This window comes from Falco rusticolus, chromosome 7 (genome assembly GCF_015220075.1).
Source record: "Falco rusticolus isolate bFalRus1 chromosome 7, bFalRus1.pri, whole genome shotgun sequence".
NCBI lineage: Eukaryota > Metazoa > Chordata > Aves > Falconiformes > Falconidae > Falco > Falco rusticolus.
Genome location: NC_051193.1, coordinates 64,641,650 through 64,659,484, shown reverse-complemented (window position 1 = coordinate 64,659,484; position 17,835 = coordinate 64,641,650). Strand labels below are relative to the sequence as shown.

Below are 17,835 nucleotides of genomic sequence, written 5' to 3'. Positions count from 1 at the left end.
GCAACGGCATTCTTCCATGAGTTTCATTCTCCTAAATTTGGCGAAGAACAATCTCATCTGGAACTCTCTGGAATTCTCTGCATGCTGGAATGCTTCTTTGAAGTCCTGCTTTACTCACCTCTGCTGTGGTTTTATCCCGATAACATTCTTTGCAACTTCAGCGAGTTCACACTTCACCTCCTCTCATACCTCATTCGGCATTTTGTCCTCTGTGCATTTTAGCAATGCATCAAACTGCTCCCCAATTACCACTATGTAGCCTTCTCCAACATACTCCAAATTATTCCCAAAGGGCTGAAAGAATCATTTCATGCATTAGAAGCATGAAACCTGAACTCTGAAAGAAGCAGCCGGTGATCTGATGCACTAACAGCACCTGGCAGTTTTATGGAAAGAAAATCACTAGCTTCTACCCTTCCTAAAGCTTTAGTCCTCCCCCCACCTCCCACTTCAATATGATTTCTTATATTGGTTCCAGGCCTATCTTCCTCTACTATGATGTTGAGCTGAATGGCCTAATATTAATCTTGTGCCAGTTGTACACTGGTGTATCCCATCTGATTCTCAGTTACTTGTTATTTACACAAGTAAAAATGACAGCAGATTTGGATCCAAAGTACCTTAAGAAGACAGTTTTAAAAAGCAAGTTCCCAAACACACTCAAAGCTTGTAGATGGCTTCTTCATCTTGTGGCTTCTGCATGTCTAGTTTCCCATATAAATTCTTAACACCAGCCTCTTCCTTCAACAACAGTGACAGCATTTCATGGTTGTTAGTTGCTCTCAGAAGATGAAGTAACCTGATATAAATTGCCTATTGCTGCGAGTGAAACAGAACCTGTTAGCACAGTACTCACTCCTAGAAGGCAGCAAGTACTGACTACATTATTACAGGTAGAAGGTATTCTATCATGGTAGAAGTCATTTTAATATGGCATCCTCCTCAAAATTTGTCCTCTACAGCTGTTAAAAGCTTTTTCACTGGTTCAGTAGTCCACATCATGAACAGTGTCAAATCCTTATCCTAACTCTCACACTAGTGATGCACCAACGATACAGTGCGACCACTCAGATGTCATTCTCCCAGAAGAAACCAATGACGACTAAGAACAGAGATCAAAATAATGGCAACCCCCAAATGAATGAATTGTTCCCTGTTAAACCTGCATTTAATTGTCGCTCACTGCTATTCATTTACTCTGTTAAGAAAAGAACCCTGATAAACTAGCTACTGACTAAGAAAAAGATAAAGAGGATATTTGAAACAAATACCTCTACGTATTTGTCATATTGTGATGTGGACAAGCTGTACTCTAGACTAGATGATAAATTCCTGTATCTCCTGATGAGACACAAGAGATGCTCTTGACGAACCAATTGTAAATCCAAGACATACCTGTCAGTCTTGACTCAGGCTGCAAGAGCGCAGAGATTCAGATCCCAATGACACAGTTATATTCCCAGCTGTCAATCACCTATGTGGATGACATCAAGATACACTGCCAGGGAACCAGGTAGGGGATACTTCTCTTCCATGTAGGTTTAACCTAAGTGTACCCAAAATTTCTGTGTGTCACTTTATTATGAAGAAACTGACGAACCAGAGAGAGTTTTAAGACACCATAAAATGATTGGGTAAACTCAAGTATGAGGAAAAAATGTCAAGAGGCACAACAAGAGAGCATGAAGCAAAACATAGTAGGGTCTGAACATAAGGAAACACTTTTTCACTGTGAGGGTGACTGAGCACTGGCACAGGTTGCCCAGAGAGGTTGTGGAGTCTTTTGTCTTGGAGATACTCGAAAGCCATCTGGACATGGTCCTGAACAACCAGCTCTAGGTGGCCCTGCCTGAGCAGAGGGGTTGGACCAGATGACCTCCAGAGGTCCATTCCAACCTCAACCATTCTGTGATTCTGTGAGAAAGCAAAAGATTGCTTCATGTAGGAAACACTGTGCAAATACACAAAAGATGTACTACTATAGTCATATATTTCTCAAAGACTGCAGGAAACTCATATGGGAAACACTAAGGTTTCTCCTCTTTCCTCATCAAGCTTCTTTACCATGAGATCTCTACAGACAGTGGAATCTGCCTTCAAGCGATGTGATGACAGCATCGAAACACATACTAGCAAGATGCAGAAGGGAGTGCGCAGAGTAGGACCCATCAGGGATGACAAGAGTGTCTCCCTGGAGGCTCCACGAGGTCCACAAACATGGAAACTCTTTCTTAATGCAGTAACGAGAGCACTGCCAAGATGCCCAGGAGAAACCCGCATGTACTTTTTAGAGGACAAAGTAATTTGAACGTTTTCAAAAAGCTGGCCTGTGAATGGAAAGGTGTGATGGCTGCTCTCCAGGCAGGCCCTGCAGCCCCTTTCTCAGCAGCGAGGTGCCCGGCGCACTGTCGGCAGAGCCCTGCAGATGGCTGCAGAGCTCTTCCAGCTCCTACCTGCGCCGGAGCAGTGGGGCAGGTGGAGGCAAAGCCACCGGCCAGTCCTTCACTAAAGGAAGCAAAATTATTCACCTTTCAGAAGAAGGACACTGCTGTCTCTGCTGCCTTTATTTCTACCCAAATCTAACAGCCAGTTGCCTGCAAGCTGGATATTGCTGTCTTTAACCTCCCAAAGATCCTGCATTTGCAAGTTTTGCCACGACGACAGCTGAAAGACACAGATGCTGCGGCTCTTAAGCGTGACAGAGAACTCCTCTTACAGGATGAGGATTTGTTGCTCAAGACACTTTTGTCACCAAGGTTCTGTAGTCCTAGGAAGCTCTTATGGAGCAGATATTTGAAAAGATTTCTCCATTCCTCCTCTCGCCGACAGCAGCCATATCCTCTTCCTCCCTTCCCCAGACCTCCACCTCACTGTGCTGAAGGGCTGGCTCACACAGAAGGGCAGCCTTCTTCCCATACCCACGTCAGGCTCAAGCACTGTCCCTGAAACAAGCTGCCTTTGTACACCAGCTTCCCTTAAACTCTACCTTTAGCTCTGAGACCTTTCAGAAAAATTGAAATCTCCATCACCCTGGATGCCCTCATTCCCCCGAAGACATGTGTCTCACTTTCTTCTGCCCCTCTCAAGTGTTACACAGCAGATCTATGTAGAGACAGGGTCAGGTTTTGCATCACAAAATTCTGGGTTCAAATCCTTCCTCTGTCTCAAGAGGATCTTAAGTTTTTCTGTCCCCATCTTCTGTCATTTAACTCCGAGCACAGGATAGCCTGGTGTCTGTACAGGCCTCTGGCCATGCTATGGACAGCTCCCCAGCACAGGAATGCTGACACACTCACTGGAATTCGGTGCCCAAGTCACATCGCCTTCCTTGAAAATCCCAGCTGCAGTGAGGCAGCAAGGATCGTTTCTTTATGGTATGTATTTATCTGGTCCCTTTTCAATCTACACGTCTGAATCAAATAAATTATCTCCTAAGAGGGACTCGAGAACTTATAATAGACACCAGCTGCCCAACCTCTTTTAATCCATCCAATATTAGACTCGTTAGTCATCAGGATAACAATCCTATTTGCAAATCAGCTACCTTTATCAGATAACCAACGGGACCTAGTACAATATCTATTAGTCCAACAGCATCACCACCAAGATATATAACTGCTTCTGTACAAAAACCTTTCTTCTAATCCTTCTTAAACTCAACAAGACTGATTGGTTTTTATTATTCATGAATTAATTTTTAACTCTTGGTCCAACAGGGGAATTGAATCTATAACATTTTGCTGAGATTGAAGCAAAGTAATAGCATGTTGAAAAAGCAGACCAACCAAAAGCAGGTATTTTTTTCTTCTTTCAACCAACAATTAAAGGCGAAGGGGGACTGCATCTGTTTTTCTCTAAACACCTGAGGGGAAAATTCTAAGGAAAATTAGCGTATTAAAACATGTAGAAATACCGCATCACTATACTATGAGAGCTTTTGGGTTTTTGTTTCATAATTAAGTTATTTTAAAAACGCTGTGGAATTAAATTTGTTCATTTTTTAAAAATAATTCCATGTTAGAACAGAAACTCAAGAAGGGAAATTTCAACATAGATGGTCCATATTATTAGAGAAGTAATGATCGGGGCAGTGATTAGGGGTTATAGTTCCTTCTGCAACGACAGTCCCCTAGCTGTGATTGCTAGAAGAAAAGCAAATGCTCTATTTTAAAATACAAAACACATTTAAATGAATAAAAAGAGAATGGTCAGAATGTAGGTGCTGAAATAAAAAAAACCCAAAGTATCTCATCATCAAATAACCTTTTAAGCAAGGGATTCCTTAAGGGGAAGCACACTATATTTTGTGCCTTCCCAAACCAAAATCACATTAAAAAGAAAAAAAAAAAAAGAAGAAAAAGAAATAAAGGTTTCTAAAATAACCAAAAATTAAACAAAAAGAAAAATTAATTCTAAACCGCTGATTTTTTTTGCTATGGCACATGAGCCCGGCTTCATCTGGATAATGTTATAACTGGATCTATATTCTGCACATCATTTTTCAAATTCCTCTCTGATACTTTATTTAAAGAAAATCTCTGTTCCTCTTTAAAAATCACAAATTCCAATATGCATTGATTTACAAACAAGAAGATCTAACTTGAATTGTTCAGTAGCACCTAACCCTATATAAGCCATAATTATATATGTTCCAAGAGAAACATCAAAATATTTTTTTTAAGCACAAGTGTTACATATGGTATACTTGTACAACATTCTACATTAACAGAACACCTTCTATGCAAGGCTATGAACAGATTTTAAAATTTAGATTAATAAAGACTCAGAACAACCTTGTGGTGAAAAAAGACATACCTATCCTTATTTTTTTTATACATTTATACATGAATGCACACACAGAAATATGCAACCATATGCAGAAAGGCTTGCATATGCATACAGAGACAGAGAGACATGGTATAGGTTACTGTTTAAGTGAAACAGGACACTGTGCAATATTGAAAGAACATGTGTTTATACATAAAATTATGTACTTCATATACACGTGTGTTCTGTTAATTTGTAGTATGTGCACATATACGTAAAACTAAGTGTACACACACCCCCTGACATCCATCCATCCATGCGCTTACTGATCTCTGTACAGAAGAAAACTCTTTCTCTTGTACTTTGACTCATTCTAGTCCTCTAGAGCATGCTTGATGCCACTATGCAACTTGTATCAAATATTCTGAAGGAGACCCATCTGGCATCAGCTATGTAAAATAATACATCCAGACACATCGATACACTTCAACACCATTTGCAAAAGGTCGTATTTGCTACAATCTATTAAGTCAAAAAGAACCCACAAGAAGTAAAACCAACACCCTTCACGAAGCCTAAGCACCGAAATGCAAGTTCATGTGTCGGGATTTCCTTGGCTTTGAATGGGAGTCTCAGTTGTACCAGCCAGCTGTGCCCCCCGCGCCCCCGTCCCTGGTTAGGCTGCATTGCAGGCTGCACATCACAGCTTGGAAGTCACTGCTCGATACGTTTATGTGTTCAGAGAGCCCTGATCCAGCCAGATACCTTTGCACTACCGATGAATCTGATAACAAAAATTGCTTACTAAAGGGTGTCAGACAACAGGCACCAACATTTTTAGTTTCATAGGAGAATATTTTTAGTACCTCAGTCTACCAAAATGACCAACCCCCCCCATCAACAGAAATATGAAAACTACGAAGAAACTGAATTCAACTCTTAGAGATAAAAGCAGAAGCAACATCATGTACATCTGAAAAGTAGCTCAAGGACTGAATTTGTGTGTTCTAAAGAATTAAAATGTTCTTCTTCCTGTACAGCACTTTCTGAACTGTTAAAACTAGATAGCAATCACATACCATACACAGTCCAGAAATAAAGAGAAATAAAATGACAGCAACTCCTGAAAATTGCTGTATAAATCAAAGATAGTTTTAAAAATTAAAAATCAAAGTTCGAAGAAAATGTACACATTGCAAATGTTTATCAACTAATTCTAGCTACGTGCACCAAAAAAAAAAATCTAAACCAAATCCCTGAAATCAGTAACATGCTAAGTTCTCCACTGCTGTGTCACACATCAGTGAAAAACACATCTAAATAAGTAGAATTTCTTAAATCAGGAAACAAACAATATGTTTGAGAATGAAATACTTGTCAGGCTGACAATAAAGACAGAAACAACACAAAAGACTTTAGAAAAATAAAATATGTTGAAGAAGAATTCTTTAGTGTCCTAGTGCCCTTATTTTCAGCTGTTTAATTATTTAATATATAAAATGGTGTAAATCTCTGTGCGAAATTTAGTTTGTAATCTCAGCACATCTAAAAAAAATGTACTTGCGGCAATGGATGGAAAATAATATTTCTGTCTGATTTTCACCCAAGTGCTTATACATTCCTAAAATTATCATCTCCATATGCAAAATCATAACAGGAGAATTGAAGATTTTTTTAAAGCTGTTCCTTTGACCTTTCTCTTGAGTAAAAGGACAGCGAGACAATACACTCACCAGCATTGTTCACAGTGACGGCTCCATCACCGGAGATTGAGGGCCATTATTACTAAAGGGAACTTTAACGTGCCAGGAGAAAAAGGGGGAAAAACTAGAAAATAACACTTCTAAATATGCCATATGTACAAAAAGCCTTTCAGAACAGTAGACACAGAGCAACATGAAATCTTCATCTAAAAACAGCTGCAGTAAAACACAGATAACAAATTCAAAACAAAAGGTACTATGAGAAATTGTCTCCTGTTACGCAGGATACTCGAAGCTGGAGGTTCCGCTTCCATCACCCACATTATAAACTATTCTAATTTAAGAAAAATATATGACCCTTATAATACACGGTAAATTCAACATAATTTCTGGGAATGGAAAAGGAAAATCTGGACTGCAGGAATGGGTTCTCATCAAAGGCTCTTACCCTACCAAGGAGAAACTAGAATAGGCTTACTTTTCCTTCCAAGCCTTCAACAGGGTGCAATATTTGTGAGAAGTCCTTACAGTCATGATAAAAATTGTATGAATATGGCCACCTCGCTCTACATTTAAGCTACTTTCTTTCATATACACAAAAATGCAAGAATAAACAAAACTCTGTCCAAAACAAGAACAGTCCTGTCACAAATTTTATTGCAATTTAAGTCCTATCTTAAAAGCAAAAAAGAAAATAAGTAAGAGACAACATTCACACGAAAAAGCAAAGTAGCCGTCTTTGCTTTCCATGCACACATAAGTTTGTGACTTTACGAACGGATTCTGTGTCGTTCACTAAGCCCTTACGGATCAGAAATATTTTTCGTAGGACGACAAAGTCATCCTAAGGGTGACCAGAGTGAGATTTGCCAGGATCCCACAAAATGAACATGATTTCTTACATTATTTATTCCTCCCCCATTCAGAAAGGGAGTGCAAGAAAATTCCAGCTCAGCAGGGACACAGAGCCATCGCAGGTTGTGTGATAACAGCTTGCCACCTGCTTTTCGCAAGTTGTCTTTGCGAAGTGCAAGGGGCACTGAATAGTAACGTTGCCTGTGGTGATAGGAATGCACTGAACAGCTCAGTATGCAAAAGCACTTACTGGTACACAGTGCTCTTCACAAAGGGCATTGCAGAATGCTTTCCAGAGTGTGTCAGAAGTGCTAGGAGAGGAAATATTAGTGTGTGTGTTGCAGGAGGAACGTAAGCACTTGCCATCAAAATAAAAGAAGGTATAAGCAAATACAGGTACAATGCTGCTCATAGGAAAAAAAAAGGGGGGGGGCGGTGGGGGGAGACAGACATGCGGACACATGGGACACAAGGGGAAAAAAAAGACAGGAAACTTAGCAGCAGTCAGACTAGAAGCAGCATTTCTTTTCAAGAACAGCAAGGGTTAAAAGTGGCGTACAAGCTCCGGCCCAGTCAAGATAGGGTCAAATGATGTGCAGTGAAAGTTTCAAGTCCTCAATCCCCCAGAGCTTGTTTGCTAATTACATTTGCAATTACAAACATGACAAATATATTATTATACAGTGTGTTCCACCTTGAGCAGGCATGTTTCTCCTCACGGACAGTCACTGCCAGCAGCCAGACTCTCAAGCACTGGAAGAATCAAAGTGCACTGTGCTCCAGCTGCAAGGATCATTTTGTGGGCATCTTTATTGCTCTGAAGAGACAGGGCAAAGCTTTAAAGAGAGGCGGCATAGCAAGGATGGAAACAAACACAAAGAATAAGTTACTACAATTTAATTCCTAAGTAGTAAAACTCACCAGGTCAATAGGTATTACTAATAAATACTACTAAATTACATTCTGTTCCAAATGACAGGTACAAAGCACATCACACATGCAAGCTACATAGAGATGACTACATTCACAACTCAAATGCAGCTGATATCAGGAAGACAGAAAGAAATCAACATTTTCCTTTTTTTTTTGGCAAGGTCACCATAGCTGAGTACTGCTAATATCTTCTTTGCTAAGTCCCTTTGCTAAACAATCATCTGATTCATAGTTTGCCGTGGAAGCTTTGATCTTTCCCTCTTTTTCCCCCCCAGTTTCTATAGCAGCATTACCTAGGAACCTCGCCGCTGGGTACCAGACAGATGCTAAATTTACTTGCCCACACTGCATAAACTAAAAATTCTGTTGTGCTCCCTGGCTGTAAAGTTACCATCAGTAGCTCCATGGAATAAAGGACAGGTCTGACTGGGAAGAATTTCCTAGTCTCTGCAATCTACAGTGGAATTGCTGACATGTAACACTAGCTGCCGCTACGAGCCCCAACTCCTAAACTGAGGGGCGCAACTTAGCAGAAGTTGGGCAAAGGATTTTGGCTTTTAAATCCAAGCTTTGTCACTATCTTTTTTTACTTATACTATTTCTTTCCTTAATTAAATCCTTCTTAGGCATTTTAAACTCTTTGGAGAAATTCTGCTTTACTCCCGGCAGAACCTGTAAAGTCTATCTAGTCTCAGGTTTAAACCTTTTACCATCCCCTAAGAGAGTTTGTATCCTTTGAGCCCTGGAAAAACTGGTAAAGAGACCCACTGATAAAATGCACACAGTTTCTTACTGAATTGAAATTATTTGAAGAACACAGGAAATTCAGAGCAGTAGTAACAGCAGAGAAACGGGGCTGTGGAGTAACAGCGGAAAGGGCACAGAGAGTAGAACAACATTCTCTTGGAGAGGAAGAAAACGGGATACGAAACGTCTGTGACAGCAACTTTCTCTGATCCAAAGTCTTTCCCCTCTCAGGCTAAATGCAATATTTATTGATTACTTCAAATCAATACAATGAAAAAAAGCCTATTTTTAAAATAGATTGATCTTTCAATATTTCTCAATAACTGATAATGATTAGATCATCTTTACTTTTACAAGTGGAATTGGAAGAGGAGGGAAAAGTTAACACAAATACTTTAAAGGTCCCAATTTCCTCATCGTTCTCGTGCTTGATAATCTTAGTATACCAAGACCCCGTTCTATGATTGGGAACCTTGTCAGGAACCCAGTAACTAAGCCATTTCCCTTACAGAGGTTTTTCCAATTTATTCTGTCAATAAAATAAACAACTCCCTCCCCATTCTCCCCACTTAACAACCCCTCCCTATCCCAGACTTTCAGAGATACTCAGAGCTGACAGTTGCATTCAGCCTCTCTGACTCAGATTTCCTCCCATTCACAGAATATGGAGATTTCCAGTAACCTCTGAAATCAAGTCACATTTCCTCAGCCTGTGCATTAGAGTCAGTGACAACAACTTTGTTAATTCTCTGCCGCAGGGTCCGGAATTCGCTCCTTTATTGATTTAAAATTCCAGCGTTATACCTTTCCATCCCTCTATCAAATATATCACTTATTCCTTTCAACTTTTTTCTTCTGTTCATAAAATAATTTTCATTTTTATCAGATCAGTGACTCACGTGTCTGTCTTGTACATCAGAGGAAACAGTGTAAGAGACATAGCATCTGGCAGGATGCCCTCATTTGCCAATGATTTTTATTTTCCCTTCATGACAGTTCCTTGGTCAGTTTCTGTCTGTCACGTAGAATATTAATTAGAAACAGAGATGGCAATTCTGTAGTCCTATCAACATTTCTAGTGTCAACTATAACTAGGCAGAAAAAAAATATCTCTGGGATGTGGAAGTTAATTTGGGAAAGTAAAAATGTCGTGTTTCACTCTCCTTTGAAACAGCCTTAGATTTGTTTATGTGAGAGACGCAACACCAGTACGCAGTATGACCATACATATGTATGTGCATATACCTACACATAAATATTTATAGATTCACACATGTGTTTGTGTGTGAACATAATCACATCTTTTATATGTCAGAGTATACATTTGTGATGTCTGCACACACATTCCGTTCCCGCTGTACTGCAGACAGACATTGTCAGTACAGTGTAACTAATGTATTCTCACCATATGCCCTCACCTGAGAGACAAACTGCAGGTACAAATCATCGTCTTTGTTAGTTTCCCAGTTCGAACTCATACAAAAGCTTCTTCCTTGGAGCTGCATCACCTACCCCAGGAACAATTCTCCCAAAGGTCAGTACCAAAAGGTAGTAAGCAGTTGCTAAAGAGTGGATTCCTATGCAAGAAATGAAATACATATGCTGCCTTAGGACAAATGCACAGAGCATCAAAATTAGGAAGAAACATTTTCCTACTTTCTCTGCAAGATTCTGCACTGAGGGAAACTACACAACCCGCTGACCAGAACTTCCGCAGGTTCCTGGTGTAATCGCTCAGATCAACACATGCACGCAAAGGAAAGGGAACTTCCACTGCTTGAGAAGACAAATCCAAAACCTGAAGAGTGGGATTAGGGACAATGAATTCCTTTGCTTACTTTTTGTTCAGCCTCTTCTTGGGTCTGACTGTTACAAAAATTAAGTTCTCCTTAAACTCCAAGGTGAAGGGAGTCACCTCTTCTCTCCTTTGCCTTGTTCATTTTCTCTCTCTCTCTCTCTCAGTAACTGAGAGGTGAAATACAGTTTCCAGGTAACTGTATGGATCACTTATTGAGTGATCACATCCACTTCTCTTCCTACATTCTACTCTTCCTCCTATTTTTTCCTATAGTTTAACAAGCAACTAAACAAGAGGCAGTTTGCAATATTTTTAAATTGACTCCTAATTTAAGGTTTAATTTGACAAAAATTGCTGCTCAATAATTAAAAGCAGTACTAAAAAAAAAAAACTATTAAATTTTTTTCAATGGCTAACAGTCAGAAGAGTAGGTCAGTACAATAGGATATTATGTTCACATAGCTAGGTAGCGATACAGGCACAAATGCAATACCCGTATTTACATTATATGTTCACAATATAATTGTGTTACAATGGGAGAAAAAAAATAGCTAAAGGGATATACAGGGCCAACTTTTATCCTCAGCTACAGGAATGTAATCTGAAATCTAACCTTAACAAAACCAGAATGTAAACCAAATCAGTACCTGACACACTGTACATACACCTTTAAATACACTGCATTTTTAAGGCTTCTTACATCTTTTCCTTCCCTCAGTAACTTTTTCCAGACTTAACCCTACTTCCCTGCATTATTGTACTCCTTCAATTAAAAAAATATTTTAAAAAGAGATTGAAAACTAGAGGTTGAGGTATTTTAAATGGTATTTCTCTGTCTGTCTTCCCCAACCTCAACAATGTTAAAGAGAAGGTTAGCTGGCACGCAGAACTAAGCCAAGCACTTTTCTAAACAAAGAGCTCTCCAACAGTTTCTCATCTCAAAAAGAAGCACTGTGTGTCTACTGTAAAGCCGTAGGCGCTCAGTGGCACTTCCCCCAGGGCCACCTTCATCTGTCTACTCAGCGGCCAAAGAGTTGTGAGTATGGGTAAGGTGCACCTGACATTCTTGAGAGCTGACTGAGAACCAGTGGAAAAGTGAAAGAGGTAAACAGTAATACAACATGCTGATTACTTCTTACTATTTTCATGTTGTTTGAGTTCCTTTTTTCAATTCCAAAAGTAGAAAAAATAAAAGGAAAAAGTTAAGAGATAATAATAGTAAGTGATGAAGATCTAGCTTTTGATTATGGCATTTTGTGCCTTTCTTTTTAATGAAGGTAAATGCACTTTCTATTTTTGCCTTAATATTAAAAGACTCCCAGCAGCATACATAATACATTTCCCTTAAGAAACTGTTTGTTTATTTTTAATTCAAAATGGAGCAGCCACAAGTGAAGCACCAGTGGGGAAAAGAAAATCACATGGGTTAGGTTATTAATTTCTATTAACAATACTAAGTCTCATTTTAATGAAACTGCTGGAAGCAGGGGAATGAAGGAAGAAGAAGTGAATGTAAGGACAGATGGAATATCAGGAAACAAGAGACAGAAAGACAAATAAAAGACAACTGTAGTGAGGAAAGAGGGGTAAGTATCATTGTGGGGGTTTTGTTTGGGTTTAATTGTTTTAATTTTACTAAATACAATTGTTCTTAAAAGCAATGAAATAGGCAAAATTACTTCACTCCCTCCTCTGATGACACCACAGACAGAACCTGTGTAGGTGACACAGAGATTAACATGCAAACACACAAAAGGGGAGAGACTGCGCAGGGTGAGATTTATCAGAGAGGAGAAATGCATTTAAAATTAATTGCACCAGTCAGCTGGATGCAAACGCTGAGAAGATTTTGCCTTGTTTCCTAACTTCCCCAAAAGGATCAACCCAAACTTAACATGCTAAAGTGATTTTAAATACAGCATTACCAGGCACAGCCCACTTCGGAATACAAAGAGCAGTAGCAGGTGCTAAGGTATCAGCCACCGGTCCCAGCTCGGGATGTCTGCTTGCCAGCCCTCCGACTCACTCCACTCTTTCCCCGGGCAGGCTATCCAAACAGAAAACTGTGGGAAACTAGATTTCCACAGGGTATTTCAGGTGAAAAACGGTCCTTTTTTATAAAAGACAGTGCTTTAACGGATCTACTTTGTGGAATTTTAGATGAGTATCTCTTTACAGACATCTAGTAATTCATCTAATAAAAACCCTAGCACAGACGGAAAGTAAAACTGCGCAGAAAGGACTGCCAGTGCTCACTGTTAGCTGCCTGTTCCTAGGAGATGAAGCGTTAGAGGGAGAAGTTACAAGGCAAGAAAGAAACACACCAACGCACCGACCCCCCGGCGCGCTCCTCCGCGGGCTCTGCCGCACCTGCCGGCGCGGAGGTGCGCATCGCCCTGCCCGCGGCCGCCCGGGGCCAGCCGGCCCCTGCGGTGCCCTCCGGGGCGGCAGGCGGGCGGCTCTGCGGCAGGGAGGCAGCGGGACTGCGGGGTCGCTGCCCCGTCCCGCCCGCAGCGGGACGCAGCGCCGGTCCCAGCCCGCCCCCGGCCCGCCCGGTCCCGGCACGGCACGGCACACTCACTGGTTGTGGTAGCCGAGCGGGTCGGAGATGCACAGCTCGGAAATGTCCATCAGTCCAGTTTGAGCATTCCCGGTTGGAAGAGGGAAAAAAAAAAAAAAGGAAAAAAAAAAGGAAGGAAGAAAGGAAAGAAAGAAAAAACACGAGAGAACAACTAAACTGCAGCGGGGAGCCGCGGGGAGCCCCGGGCAGAGGAGCCAGCCCGAGCCCGGCGGCGGGGCAGAGGCGGCGGGGAGGCAGCGCCGCTCCGCTCCGCTCCCGCACCCGCGTGCGGACACACTGACGGCGGCAGGAGGCGGCGGCGCGCAGGACACGGCCACGGGGGATTTCGCCGCCCCGAGCCCCGCTGTAGCTTTAACGCCGGGAGACGAATGGAGACGGCAGGGCGGCTATTGGCTCCCGCGCAGGGGCCGGGCTTGGAGCGCGGCTGGGGGAGGCACGGCCGGGGGGGGCCGCCGGACCCGGCACCGGCACCGCAGCGCGCCCGGCGGCACCGCGCAGCCCCGGCCGCGGCAGGCGCCGCGCTTCCCCGGGCCGGGCGGCGGGGCGTCCCGGGCCGGGACCGGAGGAGTTGGGGCAGCGTGGCCCCGGCCCCGCGGGGTGCAGTGCGGCGGGCGAGCCGGGCTGACCCCGGCACTGCAGCTGGGGCGACGGGGCCGCCGGCAGCGCGGGTGACACGGCATCGCAGCTCCCGCCCGGGGCCGCCGCGGGAACGACGGCAGCGCGCGCTCCCGTTGCCTCTTGCCCGCTAACCAGGCTGGCGTGGGCACCGGCTGTGGAGTTCCGGGTTAAGCAAAACCTTGGGGTGAGGGGTGCTCCATGGACTATTTACAACTATTCGCAGTCCCGCACGGGCAGGCCGGCGTGTCAGCCCACCCAGACAGCGGTCCGCACGCACAGCACAACGCACCAGCGTGCCGCTTTGTCCATGCGTGTCACAGGCACCCTTAACACAAACACATGGCTCCACATACACACACTTCGTGCACAATCACAGAGCCACGTCTCACTGACACGGCCTCGCCACTGTACTCTGACATTGGCTTTGCCATACACAAACTAATATGTGCAAGCAGAAGAGCGCCTGACCCCTGTTCCAAAGCAGTGTAATTCAGATGTCACTTCAGTGCAGCTTATGAAACCGCTGGAAGAAATCCTGGCACACGAGATCAGAATCAGACGCTCAGGATAACAGAGCGTATTCCCAGGCTCAAAAAACCCATAGATACAGACCCTCAAATTTTCGCAAACATCAGAACTGGCACACACAACTAGCCTCATGAAAGACACATTTTCAAAGCTCTGCATATGGATCGGCTGCTGTTAAGAGTCAGTGTGCTTTCACAATTCCCACACACATTTTCACACTCATACAATTCCACTGCGTATTTAGAGCGACATACAAATACCTTGCTGAAGATCCCTCTCCATATACATACATGAGCCCCTCAGGCACGTGCCTGGCTCACACAGAGGTGCCCTACAGGGTCTATTCGTCCTTTGCTACCTACTCTCCACCTTCCAAACTGCACTCATACAAACCTCATTTGTCTCTCTCCTGTGCTACTCCTTCATGTTTAAATATCTACTGCTCAAATAAATAGAAATATCCTTAGCAGATAAACAAGAACTAGAGGCCTTTTAAAAAGGAAAATACAAACACACCTGGATAAAAGCTTCATTCTCTTATGCCAGGCAAACAAAAAGAAAAAAGTAGGAGCTAAGAGGATACTTCTTAGTATAAAACCAGAACCTGAGGCAACGCCAGGAGAAACAAAGGGCAGACCAGGGCTTTTCAGATGCTGGGGGGTGGTGGTGGTGTGATACAGCATAGAAGAAAATGCAGTGTGGTTCAGCTATAAACATGACCAATAAACATTGACTAAATTAGGCTAAAACTTCTCATACCACCAGAGTTTGTAGAAACTTGAGAATACTCAAAAAAAAAAAAAAAGAGGAATGTCCAAATTCACAGGCAGTGTAAACCGTTCCTGCTTTATTGAAGTCTATCAGCGCAACTTCCTCACTACCTTCTCTACCACGGATCTTAAATGCCACACAAAGTAATGGTATGCCCTAGCGTGCCCCAAGGCTGAGTGAGGACAAGCTGTGTGATTCTGATCAACTATCTTCAAGACAGGACAGCCCAGGGATGCAAAAACTGAGGTCTTTCATGGTGAAAGGGTCACAAGAAGATGGCACAGAAAGCAGGTTGATTTAGAAAATGGGAGAGAGAGAGAAGACTCATCCACAGTTTTAAGAGTAGAGCAGAATCTGATTACTTGCATGTTGCAGGTGACACCGTTCAGGTCATACATCTTTCCAGGAAGCAAAAATAATACAAGTAGAACATACACACATAGACCTTTGCCCACCTAAGTGATATATCAGCCCAGAGAAACTCTAAGATGCTTTAAATGTTGAACAGACAGGAGACAAGAACTATAGTAGGGCATTAGCATTAGTAAGGCCCAAGGCTGTAAGCAAGGAACCTTACCAACCACATCGGAGAACACCTGACCCAAGCAGAGGCATGGAGGAGGAAACCAGCACCAGTGTGTTTCCAATAGAAATCTGAAGTCAGGAAGAGACTCACTGATGACCTAGTTGCCCCATTCAGAAGGTTCCTGATACGCAGTAGCAAGAGAGACTAGAGGAGCCACACAGGGTCACGGTCTGGGCAGACTACACATTGAGAGCAGTTGGGGTGTTCGCAGTGAGCTGATTTTGATGGAAAACAATTTTCTCCAGAAAGATGCACCCTGGCTGGATCCTGGCTGTGCAGAGATTAGCTCTGGTGTGAGCTGTCAGTGAATGGGAGACCAGGGTGGAAATGGCCTGGCAGGCAGGTTGGGCTCTCCCAGTAGCTGATGTTTTAATTTTGCACTTTAACTTTTATCCAGGCTGAGGTGAGGCAAGCAGGGAGCCATGTGATTGCCTGGCACAAGGTCCACAGGGCTGAATTAACTGATATAAACAGTACAATGGTGGGTTTGTACTCTGGAAATGGGCTGCTGCTGACAGAGGGCTGCCTGGGTAAGGTGGGTATTTACAGTGTGGTGCAGAAATGTAACATTAATCTCTTCTGACCCAGCACAAATGGAGCTTCCCCTCCTTGAAGCTGTGCAGAGAGGTCTGGCTTTTCCTTTCTGAGAAGGATGGAAAGGAATAGTCTCTGCTGACTGGGCCTGATCTGCTAGCCTGAATTCCCCAAGAAAGAGGACAAGCATCCTGCAGGCTGATTTTGGAACTTAAGGAGGCTTCATCTTTTGCAGACCCCTCTGCCCACAGCACTTGCTAAGCTTTTCTCACAGCTTTAGCCAATTTCTCTTTCTGTCAAAGAATAAGGAAGGAAACAGTGATCTCAACATGACCACCCTTCTGATACATGTGTTTTTTAAAAAAGTACCAGGATGAGGCTAGAAAGGACTGTAAGATTAAGCTGGCAGATCTGAAAGCCAAAACCCTCCGTTTGGGTAAATACAACGCAGAACTGCACATGCAACAACAGCACTAGCTTAACCTGTGAGCACAGCCTTTGTTTGCCATCCTTACCAAATCATGCCCTGGAACTGGTGCTCTCTCACTGTGGGAGGAACAGGAACAGTCCTGGCCACTCAGTCTGTGGCCCCTGAGCAGATCATACCCAGAAGTGCTGTAGTAAGTGCTACCCATTGGGATGACTTTCATAAGGCAGCCTCTTGCTTTTGTAGTCAGCAGTTCTCCTCACACCTGGACCAAATGCAGAGCAATGACTTTCCATCAATGTTAGCTTTGGACAGAGCACAACCAGAACGCTATAGGCTGATGGAGCAATAGGCAGTATCAGTTCCCTGAAACATGCAATCCCTAACCCCAGAAAGAAAGCAAGAATTGCTAAGACATGTCCCTACTTTTGCCTGGTCTTCCAAGAGATGACAGCTGGAGACTTTCCCCCTATCCTTTCATGACTAATCTGTTCTTGATATTTTTTTTCCCACTTTTTTAAAACTTTTATGATGGAATAATGATCAACTCTCCAGCAAGCTGACTGATTGACTGACAGAAATTTCATTTGGTCTAATATAGGAGTAATCTGCAAATCATGCCAAACAAACTTGATTTCACTTGTTGATAAGGCTAGTTTTTTGTGAATAAGGGAAATGCAGCATAAGGAGAGATCTAGTTACTTTTGGGGCTTTGGGATTTTTTTTCCTTTTATGAAGGCCCCTATTATTGTATTCTCACAAGGAAGTCAGTGAAGTGGTATCTGCGCGGGGCAAAACCCATACATAATAATGAGACCTAAGCTGGGCAAAACAGACTTGTGTACATACATTCTTATCTTCTCTGCTGGAGAAAGAGGAGTTCAACGACAAGAGACCTTTCCCAGCCCCTGTCTCATTTAAGGAAACAACAGTTACAGAGAAGCCATTGTGATGAATTTAGAAGACAACCCTTTCACACTTTTGAGG

General features: G+C 42.9%; 1 protein-coding gene across 1 annotated transcript in view; it reads right to left on the bottom strand.

The window, feature by feature from the left end:
• Nucleotides 1-13,731, bottom strand: part of ESRRB (estrogen related receptor beta) — an 87,800-nt gene extending 74,069 nt beyond the window's left edge. The window contains exon 1 of the mRNA XM_037395014.1: nucleotides 13,385-13,731. Coding sequence (XP_037250911.1) covers nucleotides 13,385-13,434 — 50 coding nt within the window. The 5' untranslated portion in view covers nucleotides 13,435-13,731. The remainder of the gene's footprint in view (nucleotides 1-13,384) is intronic.
• Nucleotides 13,732-17,835: the final 4,104 nt, after the last annotated feature.